General features: G+C 40.1%; 1 protein-coding gene across 1 annotated transcript in view; it reads left to right on the forward strand.

Annotated features, from left to right (window-relative positions):
• bop1 (BOP1 ribosomal biogenesis factor) overlaps positions 1 to 18,551 on the forward strand; it is a 123,371-nt gene that overhangs the window by 10,001 nt on the left and 94,819 nt on the right. Inside the window, exon 3 of the mRNA XM_062990275.1 lies at positions 2,645 to 2,803. Coding sequence (XP_062846345.1) covers positions 2,645 to 2,803 — 159 coding nt within the window. The remainder of the gene's footprint in view (positions 1 to 2,644; positions 2,804 to 18,551) is intronic.

Here is an 18,551-nt window from a genome sequence, read left to right on the forward strand (position 1 = left end):
TATTTATGCAAGAAAATGATAATCTTCTGTACTTTATTGCTTTGTTTGCATTTTAAAAATACAGCATGCAGGATTCTCCCTTTTTCTTTTCTTTTCAAGTCTATACAAGGCTTTACCTTGTGTTTAACTCTTCAGGACAAGTTTTTAAAAAAAATCAGTCCCTCAGGTTTCCAGAGGCCATTCGGTTTAAACAGCACAGCTAGCCTGATGTGGATTTAACTAGACATCAGGGAGGAAGTGTTTCACTTAATGCCGCGTTCCAAAAGATATCGGGACTCCCAGAAGCTATAAATTAACAAAGGTTCCTCGCCTGCCCCTCGCTAACTCTCGGGACCTGTCGGAGCTCAAATAGTTCCTTTTAAGAGTACCTCGGCGGCTCCGCTCTCTCTGAGCAAGGGTATGGTAAATGAAGGTCAGCGGCTCGGGCTTTCATCTGCATCCTCTCTGCCTGAATACTGTTTTTTTAGGCACTTGTGTAAATCATTCAGATGAAGTTTGTGTAGTAAAACATCACACACACTCAAGCTGCCATGCTGAACTGGAATTAAGGTCATGAAAATGGAAGTCAGGACTTTTCAATGCATATTGCTCAGCTTGATTTGAATGTTGCAATATTAAGGGAGGATCGGAAGGATGAGGCATTGTGATACAGTACAATACTGGTCAGACATACAATCCGCAAAGCGCCTGTTTTTAAAACATCTGAGACCGCCAGCTTGGTTGAGTGCTCGACATACACTATTGGTGATGCCTGATGTGTGGGAGACTGGGGTTGCTTGTCACGATCATGTCACTTTAACAGTGTACTCTCTGGTTGGGGTGTCAGCATGTAGCTGACATGTACTACAGCATGCAGTAGAGGAATGCACTAGTTTTGTCTGGACAATTTGCAGTGGTGCTATTAATCACTGTTAATTCTATCTATCTATCTACCCATCCATCCATCCACACCGATCAGGCATAACATTAAAACCACCTCCTTGTTTCTACACTCACAGGACCACTACAGAGCAGGTATTATTTAGGTGGTGGATGATTCTCAGCACTGCAGTGACACTGGTATGACGCTGCTGGAGTTTTTAAATACAGTGTCCACTCACTGTCCACTCTATTAGACACTCCTACCTAATTGGTCCACCTTGTAGATGTAAAGTCAGAGACGATCGCTCATCTATTGCTGCTGTTTGAGTTGGTCATCTTCTAGACCTTCATCAGTAGTCACAGGACGCTGCCCACAGGGCGCTGTTGGCTGGATATATTTGGTTGGTGGACTATTCTCAGTCCAGCAGTGACAGTGAGGTGTTTAAAAACTCTAGCGGCACTGCTGTGTCTGATCCACTCATACCAGCACAACCACCACCATGTCAGTGTCATTGCAGTGCTGAGAATGATCCACCACCTAAATAATACCTACTCTGTGGTGGTCCTGTGGGGGTCCTGACCATTGAAGAACAGGGTGAAAGCAGGCTAAATAAAGTATGTAGAGAAACAGATGAACTAAAGTCAGTAATTGTAGAACTACAAAGTGCTTCTATATTGTAAGTGGCGCTGATAAAATGGGCAATGAGTGTAGAAACAAGGAGGTGGTTTAAATGTTATTGCTGATCACAGGGAATAATGGAGAGCAGTGCGTGACTCTCCATACATAATCCTGATCCCTGTGTGAACCCGCCTTGTGCAGGAGAAAAGAAGTGGTCAGCTATTACACACTTGTCCGATTAGACGTGTAGATGTGTTAGGGGTCTAGTTTGGGAGAAAAAAACGAATAAATAAAATGACTTTTAATGTCTTGGCTTTTTGCCAGATGTCAGGTTTGCCTAGAAACACCCATTCAGCTGGTAAAATGGCAGTTTTAATGTCTAACTAAAATGTAATTAACCTTAATACAGCAACTGTTCAGCCCAGAGACAAAATCATTGAGAAGTCTAACATTTATTTCCAAATAGGTTTCTGTTTTTTTCTGGCACTGTAGTCTTAGAAAAGTCACTAGGTGGCACAACTGGCAACTGATTATGCTACCAAGCACAATGAAGTTCAAGCTGTGGGTATTAATGAAGCTGTCAATTGTAGTGAAAATAGTTAAATGACACAACACGAAGCATTCAGGGTTTGAATTTTCAGCTGTGCTATTGACCGGTCAGGCATCTGCACAGACACGATTGGTTAATGTTCAAGGGGGTGGCCAAAACTGCCTAGCCATTGGGAAATGCACTCTCGGTGCCATTCCAAAGCCTGGATAATAATAGGAGGGTTGTGTCAGGTAGTGTGTCTAGCATAAAAACTGCCAAGTCTGGAATGAAGACCAGATCCACTGTGGCAACCCCTGAGTATAGAGGAACCTAAATAGGGGAAGCATTGGAGATTAGGTCCAAATAAAAAGTCCTATTGTCCTTCCTCACATCTGAGCCTGGCTTGTTTAATCTACAGGACTTCTAGCTGCAAGTCAGCAAAATATCTGAGACACAGACCTGAATCCCAGCTGTAGATGCACATCTGCACTTCTAAACATTTGTGCACAATGGTGCCCTCTGAGGACACATTATATCTTAAGATTCTGATTTGCACTTTACCTGAAAGAACGTGGATTTACAATAACATGTTCTGTTATTTTTATTGTTAAAATTGGATTTTATTTTCTCTTTAGACTGAGAAACAATCAGCAAAGAAGAAAAAGCTGGTGAAGAAAAAGCAGAAGAAGAGTTTAGAAGAGAAGTCAGAAGAGAATGAAGCAGCAGATGAAAAGAGTGGCCAGAATATTACCGCTCAGGTGGATGAGTACGAGCATGACACGTCAGATGAAGAGGTAAGTCTGGGACCTTAACTAAACTAAGTTTATTTAACCGATGTCTGCATTTACTAAAGCCTGAACCTATGTCCTGCTTATTCTATTCTGCCTATTATTCTAGATTCTCATATGTAAATACTTTTTGATTATATGAACAGTGGAAACATGTTACGCTGATGTCAAATGTATATTGACATTATGCTGAGTGTTTAAAAGTTGGTAAATGATTTCCCTACTGCTATGAATGTTGTTGCTGCTCAGGTGGCGCAGAGGTTAAATACACTAGCACACCAGAGCTGTGATTTCGAACACATCGTTTTGAATCTCGGCTCTGCCATCCTGCTGGGCTGGGCGGCTACATAAACAACGATTGGCTGTTGTTCACACAGGGTGGGAAAGTATAACTGATGCAAGTACGACCTCTGCTGGCTGATTGATGGCGCCTGCGCAGAGTTGAGGAATAATGCATCGACCAGGGTGTGGCTGTTCGTACACAAAGCTGATCCGCATATGAACTCGCCTCATGCAGGTGAAAAGATGCAGTCGGTACTGCACACATGTCGGAGGGGGCACTCCTCAGTCAGCAGTGGATTGTAGTATCGGTAGAGGGCAAGTGAAATGCAATCAGGGTAATTTAATACGACTAGGTTAGGGACAAAATTGGGGGAAAATTGTAAAAAAAAAAAATACAAAATGTAACACCTTTGGCATCTGCACAGGTATGTAACCCTTCAGATTTAATGTTTACAGCATTTAGCAGACGCTTTTATCCAAAGCTGCTTAGTTGTGATTGAATCAACTGAACCAAAGCAATAAAGAGTTAAGTGCCTAGCTCTAGGGGTCGATCTCAACAATAGCAATGTAGTAGTGCTTGGGCTTAAGCCTTCTGATTACTCACCCAGTACCTTAACCGCAGAGTGACCACTGCCAGGTGGACAATGTGAGTTTTTTTTTTTTAATTATCTATTTTTTCCCACTTTTCCCCCCCAATTTTTTATCCCTATTTTAGTAATGTCCAATTACCCTGATTGTGTCCTCTATACTGATTCGACCCTTTTGCCGCTGACTGAGGACGCCACTCAACTGACTTGCGCCCCCTCCGGCACGCAATCAGTACAGCCTGCATTTTTCACCTGCACGAGCCAAGTTCATACACCGAGAGACACTGCGCACGGAGGGTCACACCCCCCTCAATGTTATTCCTCAGCTCTGTGCAGGCGCCGTCATTCAACCAGCAGGGGCCGCAGTCGCACCAGTTATGAGGACCTATGCTCCGACTCTACCCCTAAACCTGAACAACAGCCAAACGTTGTTCATACTGCCGCCCAACCCAGTCGGAAAGGTAGAGCTGAGTTTCGATACGATGTATCTAGAAACCCAACTCTGGTGCGCTAGCGTTTACCGCTGCGCCACCTGAGCGGCTTACGACGTGAGGTTTTGGTAAATCTGTCTGCTGCTGAGATCTCAGACTACAAGTTTGCCTTGTTTGATTGGTTAACTGCTGTAATTGTTACTCTCACATTATGTAGTGTGAATGTCATGCCATAATTTAGGGGGCTCAGAGGTGAAGAAACACAATGCCTTCATAAGCCTGATTTCGTTAATTGTACATCGGGGAGGAGGAGTGCAATATGGACTCGCTGGTGGTTTGAAGGGCATGGACAGTGCAGTCTTATGTATTATTTGTATTATTAATAATTTCTTCTTTTTTGCATCCTAATTTGGATAAACTCAATTTCACTCTGGTGACCAATGCTGATTGGCTGTCACTCACCTTGAGCTCTATAGTGCTGCTGCGTAACCCTTTTAGGCTGCTGCGTAACCCTTTTTACCTTTTATTAATAAATATCATTATTAAAAATGTTAAGTTAGATATTTGGGATTTGACTGCTGCATATTTGCTGTCTGTGAGAGCATGATTGTGTACCACCTTGTTTAGGATTGGATGATCTATAGGTCAGTAAAGGATTCCAGTACACAATGTTAGTCATGCCAGTATGGACTTTGAGGACCTGGGTTCTGTCGTGGCCTATGAGGTGTTTTGTGTGTCCTCTCTAGGTCCACAGCAGCTCTATTTTTTGCTTGCCCACTAAAACATACCAGTAGGTGGTGGATTGACTACTCTAACCCATGATGTAACTTGGCAGTTTAGAAGTGTCATTGTAGAAGAAAAGTTGCTAAAACTTGTGAATGGAAGCATAATGGTAGAATAATGGTCCTTACTATTGATCTATCAGAAAGTTGTCATTGAAAGCGATAAAATGGCTTGAGATGAAGGCTGAGCTGCTGTATGTGCAACAGTTCTCTTCTTTCAGGCAAACCGTGTTTCTATAACGTACGTGTGGTATTGCCTTATGTTTTTAGAGGCCTCCTGAGCCGTGGGCCCTAGGCTTTTTACTACCAGGAGCTCTGTTACATCTCAGATTTGCATGTAAAACCATTAAAGAATTCTGCTGTGCTCCTTTCATTTAAACACTCTTGAAAATCATTGAACCCTGGAACACTAAGAGCTGGGGGGTTCTGCAAGGCCACACAACCTAAACATGTCAGCTATCCAAAACTGTAGGAATGTTCTTTTTATGGTGGTCTTGTTTTTGGTTAGATCTCTAATTTCAGAGATCCAGAGAGATTGGATTAATGGTGACCTGAAACTGATTCATATAACAGCTTGGTTTTTTCATGGTTGTGTCTGTAGGTACTTAGGAATAGTCACTTATAAATAAAGAGTCACAGGTTTAGATCGGCCCAAGTTCATAACAGAGGAACTAAAATACAGTAAAAACATGTGCTGTGGTTAGATGAGTATAAATATTAGCTTATAATTCAAACATTGAGTTTGGAAATGTACCATCCATCTGTCATGGTATGAGGCAGCATCAGTGCCCGCATCATGGGGGTCTTGCATGTGTGATAAGGTACCCTCGACGTGGTGGAATATACAGGAATACGTCACATGTGCTTGACTGGCCTGTTTGCAGTCCAGATCTGTCTAGTAGTAAAAACTTATGGCATGCTATAAGTCTCAGTTACCAAACAATCAAAAAGTGTAATGAATAGGAAAGTAACACTGTGGTGCTTCTGCCCTAGAGTTCCAGTGTTGCAGGCATCACATTCAAAATGTGTTTATACAACCCCAAATCAGAAAAAGTTGGGACAGCATGGAAAATGCAAATAATAAAAACCACAGAGGCAGGATGAACCTGAGATATTTCATGTTTTATCTGGTCAACTTTATTTCATTTATTAATAAACATCCATTCCTACATTTCAGGCCTGCAACACATTCCAAGAAAAGTTGGGACAGTAAAGCATTTACCACTTTGTAATGTTGCTATTCCTTTTCACCACACTTAAAAGACGTTTTGGCACCGAGGAGACCAAGTGATTTAGTGTTTCAGCTTTTATTTTGTCTCATTCTTCCTGCAAACACGTTTTAAGATGTGCAACAGTAAGGGGTCGTCGTTGTTGCATTTTTCGTTTCAAAATTCTCCACACATTCTCTATTGGGGACAGGTCAGGACTGCAGGCAGGCCAGTCCAGTACCCGTACCCTCTTCTTCCCCAGCCATGCCTTTGTAATGTGTGCAGCATGTGGTTTTGCATTGTCTTGTTGAAGAGTGCATGGACGTCCCTGGAAAAGATGACGTCTTGAAGGCAGCATATGTTGCTCTAAGATCTCAATGTACTTTTCTGCATTAATGCTGCATCACAGAAGTGTAAATGATCTTTGCCAAGGGCACTGACACGAACCCCATACCATGACAGACCCTGGCTTTTGGACTTGTTGCTGATAACAGTCTGGATGGTCCTTGCCGTCTTTGGTCCAGAGCACACGGCGTTCATTTAAAAAAAAAAAAAAAAAAAAAAAGACCTGGAATGCTGATTCATCTGACCACAATACATATTTCAACTGTGTAATGGTCCATCCTAGATGCCTCTGAGCCCAGAGAAGTCGACGCTGCTTCTGGACATAGTTAACTTAAGGCTTCTTTTTTGCATAGTCAAGTTTTAAGTGGCATTTGTGCATGTAACTCTGTATTGTAGTGCTTGACAAAGGTTTGCCAAAGTAATCCCTCACCCATGTGGTTATATCAGCTATTGTTGAGTGGCGGTTCTTGATGCAGTGCCATCTGAGGGATTGAAGATCACGGGTGTTCAGCTTGGCCTTTACGCACTGACATTTCAGTTATACTCAATCAGTTATATGTAACTTACAGATCGCCTTAATTGGCTCAGGTAGCTTTAAATTAGAAGTTAGAGGTAATCACAGTTAGACAGAAAGCAGGACCAATTAGCATGGCTATGGATATGCTTTGGCCTGAGCTAGTGATCTTGAACAATTAATTGTGGTGCCATTCAAGCACCCACACCTAAAGCCAAAGCCTTTCCACAGCTGGTCTGTCCCTTCTTTTATTGGAGGTACCCAGCTTTGCTGTTTGTGCCATCATCTATTTGGGGTCTAAATCATCATTGTGAAGAGATGACAGGATATGCTCCTGGTCCCTTTTGGATCTCAGTTCAGGTTGACTACATCTAACATTGTAGGCTTTTAAATCCCTGGTTTTGAGCTTTCCTCCCCCTCTTTTGTAAAAATGGTGTGTTTCCTGTGAGCGGTGTGTTGGGGGAATACAGGCAGAAGCGCCTGTCCAAGAACCTAGCCGGCAGGAAGGGAACATTCTCCCCCCCGCAATGGCTTTTCCATGTGTGCTGCAAAATGACTGACTGAAAACGCATTTCGGAAGAGAAGAGCGAGTTGGTGGAGGAGCACCTGGCCTCGGCTATCCACCAAGACCTGGGCATGTGCTTCTATGCCTCAGAGCTATGCACAGTAGCAGCGGCAAATGGCTATTTAAAAAGTGTGTGCACATACGTAAGCATTTGAACCTTGCACAGTGTGATCACAGAGTGTGGGGAACACTCTGCCCGCGATGCGATTCACGATACTGGGTTCACGATACGATTTTTTTTCCAGATTTTATTTTATTTTTTTAAACAAAATGAAATTGAAGACAAATTATGACCGTTTTCTTTTATTATTTTTCCTTAAAAAATAAAAAAAATTACTGTAGTTGTGCTTATCTTTTATTTATTTAAATAATGAATGCCATTTTATTTCCGAGGGAGGTCCAAACTATGCAAAACAATGCTGCACATTTCCCTTTTTGTGTAAAAAAAAAAAAAAAAAGAAATTAAATTAAATTAATCCAACATTAAATAAATAGATAAATAATACAAATAAAGAAAGTGTCCTCACATAAATAAATTTGGCTGGAAAAATCCGAACCTGGCAACCCTGTAGTGACGTCAACCAGGCAAGGTGAATAGTGCCAGTGCCCTCTGCTGTTTAAAGTGAATATCGATTCATTATACATGTGAACCCATTTGAATCGTTACACATGTGAATCGATTTTTAACTGTCTTGTGGTGCATCGTTACATCCCTAGTGTTAAATAGTATTGTTTTATTGAGGCATTTTGAATGGTTTAGTTACACACTAAGGCTACACGGTGGCTTGCTGGGTAGCACGGTCACCTCACAGCAAGAAGGTCCTGGGTTCAATTTTCAGGTGGAGCGGTCTGGGTCCTTTCTGTGTAATGTTTGCATGTTCTCCCCGTGTTTGCGTGGGTTTCCTCCAGGAGCTCCAGTTTCTTTCCACAGTCCAAAAACCTGCAAATGAGGTGAATTGGAGATACTAAATTGTTCATGACTGTGTTTGAAATTAAATCTGGTCTAAGTTGGTAGCACGGTTGCCTCACAGCAAGAAGGTCCTGGGTTTGATCCCCAGGTGGAGGAGTTTGCATGTTCTTCCTGTGTCTGTGTGGGTTTACTCCGGGTTCTCCGGTTTCCTCCCACAGTCCAAAGGACATGCAAGTGAGGTGAATTGGAGATACTAAATTGTCCATGACTGTGTTTGACGCTAAAATTTGTGAACTGATGAACCTTGTGTAACGAGTAACTACCGTTTCTGCCATGAATGTAACCAAAGTGTAAAACATGACGTTAAAATCCTAATAAATTAACAAACAAACATTAAATCTAAACTAATAAATCTTGTTTAACCAGGAATTACCTGTTCTGTCATGAATGTAACCAAAGTGTGTAAAACATGATGGTAAAATCCTAATAAATAAAATAGATAAGCTATAGTTACACACTCAGTAGCACACGTGAATATAGGATTTGGTTTGTGATGCAGCCAGAATATTACTTATAATATGTAAGTATATAAACTGCACTGTAAAGAGTGAAAAGACTAATTTGTAGGACGTGTGAAGGAAAAAAGTATATGGTGCAATTTAATTGACAGTTTTAATTAGGGCTGGCACCGATCCGATACTCTGTATCGGTATCGGTCAGATATTGGCCCAAATCACTGGATCGGATATCGGAAGGAAAAAAACGTGTAATCCAATACTGTTGCTTAATGTAAATAACTCTTAATGTTAATAACTCTTAATGTAAATAACTCTTAATGTTAATAACTCTTAATGTTAATAACTCTTAATGTTAATAACACTTAATGTAAATAACACTTAATGTAAATAACTCTTAATGTAAATAACTCTTAATGTAAATAACTCTTAATGTAAATAACTCTTAATGTTAATAACACTTAATGTAAATAACACTTAATGTTAATAACACTTAATGTAAATAACACTTAATGTAAATAACACTTAATGTTAATAACACTTAATGTAAATAACACTTAATGTAAATAACTCTTAATGTTAATAACACTTAATGTAAATAACACTTAATGTTAATAACACTTAATGTAAATAACTCTTAATGTAAATAACTCTTAATGTTAATAACACTTAATGTAAATAACACTTAATGTAAATAACACTTAATGTTAATAACACTTAATGTAAATAACACTTAATGTAAATAACTCTTAATGTAAATAACACTTAATGTAAATAACACTTAATGTAAATAACTCTTAATGTAAATAACACTTAATGTAAATAACTCTTAATGTAAATAACACTTAATGTAAATAACACTTAATGTAAATAACTCTTAATGTAAATAACACTTAATGTTAATAACTCTTAATGTTAATAACTCTTAATGTAAATAACTCTTAATGTAAATAACTCAATGTTAATAACTCTTAATGTAAATAACTCTTAATGTTAATAACACTTAATGTAAATAACACAATGTAAATAACTCTTAATGTAAATAACACTTAATGTAAATAACTCTTAATGTTAATAACTCTTAATGTTAATAACTCTTAATGTAAATAACACTTAATGTAAATAACTTTTAATGTAAATAACTCTTAATGTAAATAACTCTTAATGTTAATAACACTTAATGTAAATAACACTTAATGTAAATAACTCTTAATGTAAATAACACTTAATGTAAATAACTCTTAATGTTAATAACTCTTAATGTAAATAACACTTAATGTAAATAACTCTTAATGTAAATAACTCTTAATGTAAATAACACTATGTAAATAAGGCCATTGTTTGTGTGTAAAGCAAATAACACACAAAAATACCTTCCAACCGAGCGCCGTTTATAGCCAGCTCACTCGGCAACTGCCGTAACAAGGTGCATCTTAATGACATCGTTAACATGTGCCACTGATCTACAACTCATCCGCAACAGCCATTCAGAAATTACTTTTAGCATTTTAAAAATCTGCCACATCTAAAAACACTGTTTAAACACAATTTAAAATAAAATCGCTTTATAAATGATTAATCGCTCACCTGAGAGAAAGAAAACCTATCTTGTCTTGTTATTAATCCTCAGCGATTAATGCATTAGTGTTATGAAATAGAACTAACTACACACTTTCCCGTTTAGCCACAGATGTCCTCTTCAAAATCCAGCAGGGTTTAATAAACTAAAAACGTGATAGAACTGTTCTGTGTGTAAAAGTGAAAATAAAAACAGCAGTTTTGCATCAGTGTGATGTTGTAGGTTCAGTATTTATTCCTTTAGAATATTTGTTTCACAGTCTGAGCATTGTTATTTAGATAGCTAGTTTAACCATGGTGCATTGAGACATGTATTATTACTGCTTAGTTGTTTGAGAGGAGAAATGACTGTATCGGTATCGGCAGTTGCACTATCGGTATCGGACATAAAAAAGTGGTATCGAGCCAGCCCTAATATTAACATAACCTTAAAGAATTTCAGATACCTGCAACAACTAATGATTATAAGCTGGATTGCTGCAGATCAGATACACACTGGGTTTCAGTACCACATATGAAAGCAGCCCAGGGTCAAAATTATTAGAGTATATGTATTTTTGTACTGCTTTTTTTTAAACTGAAAAAATGTTAAAACTACTGCCTGATCTCTAATGTTACGTTGACACCGCTGCTATAAGTGGATCTAATAGGATATTTTTTAAGTGTAACTCTTGCTCAGAATCTTGGTGGAGAGAAGGTAGTGTTTTCCATTGCATCAGCTCTACACATGACGAATAGTCAACTCCCCCCAAATGAATAGATCTATCCATCTTCCAGCACATACGGTTCTATTAATCTTTCTTTCTTCACACCTCACTTCACACAACATTTAACACGTCAAAGCCAAGGAGATGCTTTTTTGTGTTCATTAATGCTAGTAAGTTGTGCTGTGCTTGCCAGTGGGCATTAGAGGGCACTCTTTCTGTTACTAGCTGTCCTGCAACAATAAAAAAAGGTTTTCCAGATTTGCTCTTCAGTTCAGACTGATAATTTTGTAAGTATTTCCAGTGGTTTTGTTTCCAGCGCAGTGAATAAGTGAATGCTTAAGCATCTTCGGTTATATGCTGATGGAAATCTACAGTGATGACCAGTATATTAACTCGTAGTTAAACTGTTTCAGTGATTGAACTGAACTTCAGATGCTTTTCAGGTTTAAGACAGTAACGTCTGAGTATTAAAATCTTCATTTACTGTTGCATTTAATATTTAACCCACTCATATTTAAAGGTATTATGGTGATCTGTATGAACATGTACAGAGAGAGAATATATATTGATACATACAAGCAATGTTGATAAGTCACATCATTTTGAGTTTGGATGCTTATTTATCCCGAAGAAAATTATTGGAAATTATTGATGTCAACCAGGCGAGGTGAATAGCGCCGTTGCCTCTGCTGTTTAAAGTAAATATCGATTCATTATACATGAATTACCAATTCGAATCGTGGCACATGTGCACTGATTTTTAACTGTTTTGTGGTGCATCGTTACATCCCTGTTATTATATTACAGTTGTGATCGAAATGTTTTAACCTTCATTGCAAATCAGATTTCTAAGTGAAAATTACAAATGTTCAGCTGTTAACAGAATGTTTCTATCTGTATGCTACTGGAAGCATCGAGTGCTGAACACTTAAAAGATGTTTTTTTTTCCATATACTCTGCTTACACAATACAGTTTTTTTTTTATAGCAGCTGGGATACAATTTAGAGAATTCTAAAGGCTAGTAATGTATTTTTACTTCTAAATTAGTTTTTTATTAAACGTAATTTGCCGTGAGGGTTGAAATATTTTGCAAAAAATTGTAGAAATAGGGCAGCACGGTGGCTAAGTGGGTAGCACTGTCACCTTACAGCAAGAAGGTCCTGGGTTCGATCCCCAGGTGGGGAGGTCCAGGTCCTTTCTGTGTGGAGTTTGCATGTTCTCCCTGTGTCTGCATGGGTTTAAGTGAGGTGAACTGGAGATACAAAATTGTCCATGACTGTGTTTGATATACAGTGGGGAAATAAGTATTTGATCCCCTGCTGATTTTGTAAGTTTACCCCCTTACAAAGTAATTTTTATGGAAGGTTTATTTTAACAGAGAGAGACAGAATATCAACAAAAAATCCAGAAAAAAAACATTAAATAAAAGTTATAAATTAATTTGTATTTAATTAAGGGAAATAAGTATTTGATCACCTACCAACCAGCAAGAATTCTGACCCCCACAGACCGGTTATGTGCCCACGAGGCACACAAATTAGTCCTGTCCCTGTATAAAAGACTCCTGTCACAGAATCAGTTTCTTCCGTTCAAATCTCTCGACCACCATGGGCAAGACCAAAGAGCTATCAAAGGACGTCAGGGACAAGATTGTAGACCTGCACAAGGCTGGAATGGGCTACAAGACCATCAGCAAGAAGCTTGGTGAGAAAGAGACCACTGTTGGTGCGATCATTCGAAAATGGAAGAAATACAAGATCACAGTCAATCACCCTCACTCTGGAGCTCCATGCAAGATCTCACCTGGTGGGGTAAGAATGATTCTGAGAAAGGTGAGGTCAGTCCAGAATTACACGGGAGGAGCTTGTCAATGATCTCAAGGGAGCTGGGAGCAGAGAAATGCTGGATATGACCCCAAGAACACCATCCCCACCGGGCATTTCTTTGCCTCCAAACACGGCGATGTGGAGTTGATGCCAAAGAGCTCAATTTTGGTCTCATCTGACCATATCACATTCTCCCAGGCTTTCTCTGAATCATTCAGGTGTTCATTGTCAAACTTCAGACGGGCCTGTACATGAGCCTTCTTGAGCAGAGGGACTTTGCGGGCACTGCAGGATCTCAATTCATTACGGCGAAGTGTGTTACTAATGGTTTTCTTGGTGACTGTGCTCCCAGCTCCCTTGAGATCATTGACAAGCTCCTCCCGTGTAATTCTGGACTGACCTCACCTTTCTCAGAATCATTCTTACCCCACCAGGTGAGATCTTGCATGGAGCTCCAGAGTGAGGGTGATTGACTGTGATATTGTATTTCTTCCATTTTCGAATGATCGCACCAACAGTGGTCTCTTTCTCACCAAGCTTCTTGCTGATGGTCTTGTAGCCCATTCCAGCCTTGTGCAGGTCTACAATCTTGTCCCTGACGTCCTTTGATAGCTCTTTGGTCTTGCCCATGGTGGTCGAGAGATTTGAATGGAAGAAACTGATTCTGTGACAGGAGTCTTTTATACAGGGACAGGACTAATTTGTGTGACTCATGGGCACATAACCGGTCTGTGGGGGTCAGAATTCTTGCTGGTTGGTAGGGGATCAAATACTTATTTCCCTTAATTAAATACAAATTAATTTATAACTTTTATTTAATGTTTTTTTTCTGGAATTTTTGTTGACATTCTGTCTCTCTCTGTTAAAATAAACCTTCCATAAAAATTATAGACTGTTCAAGTCTTTGTAAGGGGGTAAACTTACAAAATCAGCAGGGGATCAAATACTTATTTCCCCCACTGTAACCTTGTGAACTGATGAATCTTGTGTAATGAGTAACTACCGTTCCTGTCATGAATGTAACCAAAGAGTGTAAAACATGACGTTAAAATCCTAATAAACAAACAATTGTAGAAATACCAAGTTTGCTTACCCATGTTTTAATTGTAAGCTTAAATGAAAATAAAAATACAACCTCAGCATTTAGAGATTTCCTAAATTGTATCCCAGCTGCTATGTACTGTATGAACTGTATAGTGTAAGCAGTGTATACGAGGAGGAAGAAATCTTTGCTCTTTAGTGTTCAGCGCTTAATGCTTCCAACAGCATACAGATAGAAACAAATGTACAATTCTGTCAGTATGAATTAGTCCACTGAGCTAGAAATCAGCTTGCAGGTCCAATGGCTGCAGAGCCAAAAACGTGCTTGAGAGGCTGTTGAATATTCTAGGATACGCAGAGTCTTTGGAACACTGGCCAGAATCATGGTCTCTCACCAATTGTGAATAATGTTCCTCTCCGCAAAAAGACCCTTCATTTTTACCTTGACGAACAGTAAAAAGAGTAATAGAATGGTTCATGACTGTCATTCACAACGCGTCGTGGGAAGAGAGCCGCAGTTGAGGAGCCACAAACTAAAATAACCCAGTTGACATCTGATTGTACCCTAAATTAAAATATTTACAGTGTAATATAAGATGTAAATTGTGCTGTGGTTGTGCAGTGGTAAAATACACTAGCATTAAAACCACCTCCTTGTTTCTACACTCACTGTCCATTTTATCAGCTTCACTTACCATATAGGAGCACTTTGTAGTTCTACAATTACTGACTGTAAACCATTTGCTTCAATGGTCAGGACCCCACAGGACCACCACAGAGTAGGTATTATTTAGGTGGTGGATCATTCTCAGCACTGCAGTGACACTGACATGGTGGTGGTGTGTTAGTGTGTGTTGTGCTGGTATGAGTGGATCAGACACAGCAGCGCTGCTGCAGTTTTTAAATACCGTGTCCACTCTATTGGACACTCCTACCTAGTTGGTCCACCTTGTAGATGTAAAGTCAGAGACGATCGCTCATCTATTGCTGCTGCTTGAGTTGGTCATCTTGTAGACCTTCATCAGTGGTCACAGGGTGCTGCTGGCTGGATATTTTTGGTCGGTAGACTATTCTTAGTCCAGCAGTGATAGTGAGGGGTTTAAAAACTCCAGCAGCGCTGCTGTGTCTTATCCACTCATACCAACACAACACACACTAACACACCACCACCATGTCAGTGTCACTGCAGTGCTGAGAATGATCCACCACCTAAATAATACCTACTCTGTAGTGGTCCTGGGAGAGTCCTGACCATTGAAGAACAGGGTGAAAGGAGGCTAACAAAGCATGTAGAGAAACAGATGGACTACAGTCAGTAATTGTAGAACTACAAAGTAAAAGCAAGAAGGTGGTTTTAATGTTATGGCTGATCAGTGTATGACAGTCAGCCATCTACACAGTCATGATTGACTGCATCTATGACAAACAGACAAATGTTTATGTTCTGCAGCAGCGGTTAGGAGAAGCCCTGTCCGACACGGCCATCTGTGCATGTTAGACAGCCCGGCCAGATCGATAGCACTGCTGAGACACTCAAATTCAAGCTCTCCACACTGGTGGGCTAGCATCTTAGACTGCTGCACCACATGAGCGCCCATGATTCATGTATTTTTGCTATTGCAGTCACAATGTTTGCATTTCAGAAAAACAGAGAGGTTTTGTTCTCCTCAGTCCAGTTGGATTGGACCATACACAGCTTTAGGAAACTGGACCGAGGAGAATGTCTGAACGTTCCGTTATGGCTGAGAAAAGGTAGAAGAGAGGTTTAAGTGCTTTATTCAGCTGGGACACATAGGTTCCTCGTAGATCCACCCACGCAGTAGCTTCCAGATGGAGTTGAGTGAGTTTTTCTTTTAAATGAAACAGAAATCAAAATAAAGCGTACAAATGTAACTAATATGTGGTTGCTCAAGAGGAAAGGTTTCTTCTAGCTCTGATTATTTTTTGCCCTTAGAACCAACTCTGTTTGTTGCTGCATGAATTCCACTAGATGTTGGAAAGATTCCTTTAAGATTTTGTACACCTAATTGCTGCTGCTTTGCCGGCTGCGTATTTATGCTGTAAATGTCCTCGTTTTACCACCTCTAAATTGTGTTCTATTGTATTCAGATCTGGTAACCAGGGGAGCCATTGAAGTACACTGAACCTACTTGAGATTGTGTGTTCTTTGTGGCATTATTATTATGGGTCTACAATAACATAGTATTGGAACTATCAGGAAGAGCATGGACAGGACGCCACTCAATTCCATTCCTCCTTAACCCTCAGACATAGTCAAGTCAAATTTATTTGTATAGTGCTTTTTTCAATAGACATTGTCCTAAAGCAACTTTACAAAATCAACAGATCCAACAGATACAAAAGCTCCTGTTGAGCAAGTCGAGGGCGACAGTGGCAAGGAAAAACTCCCTTAAAATTACAGGAAGAAACCTTGAGAGGAACCAGACTCAGCAGGGCCCAAAGACATAGCCAATCATTTCTTTGCATTTCATTCACAGACTTTCTCTGAAGCCACTCCTTTGTTCTCTTGGCTGTGTGCTTCAGGTCGTTGTCCCAGTCTGAGGTCCAGAGCACTCTGGAGCAGGTGTTCTTCAAGGATCTCGGTGTACTTAGCTGCATTCATCTTTCCCTCTATCAGAACTAGTCGCCCTGGTCCCGCTGCTGAAAAACATCCCCACATCATGAAGCTACCACCGCCATGCTTCACTGTAGGGATGGCATTAGCCAGGTGATGAGCGGTGCCTGGTTTCCTTAATTTTGGTTTCATCAGACCAGAGAATCTTGTTTCTCATGGTTTAAGAGTCCTCTAGGTGCCTTTTGGCAAACTCCAAGCGTGCTATCATGTGCCTTTTACTAAGGAGTGGCTTCCGTCTGGCCACTCTACCATAAAGGTGTGATTTGTGGAGTGCTGCCTGGATGGTTGTTTTCTTCTCCACAAGGATATGCTGGAGCTCTGTCAGAGTGACCCTCAGGTTCCTGCTCACCTCCTTGGCCAAGGCCCGTCTTCCCTGATCGCTCAATTTGGCCGGCCGGCCAGGTCTAGGAAGATTTTTGGTTGTTCCAAACTTCTTCTGTTTACGAATGATGAAAGCTGCAGCAATTTTTCTGTACCCTTCTATAGATCTATGCCTTGACACAATCCTGTTGCTATTTTGTAGAGAGAGACTGAAATGTAATAAAACGTGGAGAAGGTGAAAGGGGTGTGCAGACTGTCCGGCTTGGCATCATAGCTTCTTGGCAGATCTAAAACCTATTAAGGCAGCAGCATGTCCTTCCTCGTACCACTGTCGGTGGCTATTCACCACGGCTGCACCCTTTTCTGTTTTAGAGATTCTTCATCACAGAGAATGTTCGGCTCTTATTAAAGCCACTCTTTATATTTAATTATGTCATTTATTTTGGGTAACTGCCATCAGTGTAACATTTAATATATCTCTGACCATCACATGCACAATTGTTATGAAATAGATACTGCCAATTTTAGGGGTGGACTCAATATTTTGGCTTGTATGTGTGCGTGCATATATCAGTCCAGTATTATTGGTTCAACAGGTTGATGACATACTAAAAGTTAAGATTTATTATTGTTCTCTATTTAGTATTTATTACATGTTTATCAGTTTTAGTCCCTGGCAAGTACAGTATTATTGAAAAATGTAAAGTAAAAAAGGCAGACTCGATCAATCTTGTAGCTCCAAGTTCGTAACAGCAAAAATGACATTGTTATACATTGTGTGTGTTTGCAAACTGGCACCACACAAGTTTAAAAAAAAAAAAAAAACTAAAGTACATTAAATACGTTTACTATAGGTGGCATAAAGTGTTAAATGCCAGATTCCATTTATTCCTTCAGGAGGAAATTGTCATTCCAAGCGTTTACAGACTCTCAATTTTCCTATAGATAGAGGTGATCTAAATTTCAAACTCATTCCATTTAGGGGATACAAAGGTCTTTCTTTAGTCTCCTCTGCCCAGCTGAAATCAATACCACGATAAAACGGACAGCTTGATAGTAAATTATGTCGAATCTTGGCCTGTCACAGCGCTGTCAGCAGGAAATCTCTCTTTAATAGTGGATTTAAGAAGAACTGGGGAGGTGTTTTTCCAAGTCAGTGGGGGAATGTTGATCTAGAGCACTTGTCTGGGCTTCAGGGTAGCAGAAGGAGGGTGGTCTGAGGAAAGCATCTGGATGAATCGTGTGCTGTTCCGACGGAGCGAGTCGAGCTATAGTTCGCAGACCGCTGGACTCGTGCAGGTGTGTGGATGTTGCGGAGGGGGGTGCAGGAAACTTTTTTTTTTTTTGACTGCTGCCAAATTAGCCACCTGTCCTTCCATCATTTTTAGGACTTCCTTTTCATCCGGTCTTCAGCACAGCTCCCTGTTGGCCCAGTGTACGACCTGCCAGAAGGCCTGATGGAAACCAACTGCCAGCGAGGCTGATGTGGGGGAGGGGGTTAAAAGG

This window comes from Trichomycterus rosablanca, chromosome 2 (genome assembly GCF_030014385.1).
Source record: "Trichomycterus rosablanca isolate fTriRos1 chromosome 2, fTriRos1.hap1, whole genome shotgun sequence".
Taxonomy (NCBI): domain Eukaryota; kingdom Metazoa; phylum Chordata; class Actinopteri; order Siluriformes; family Trichomycteridae; genus Trichomycterus; species Trichomycterus rosablanca.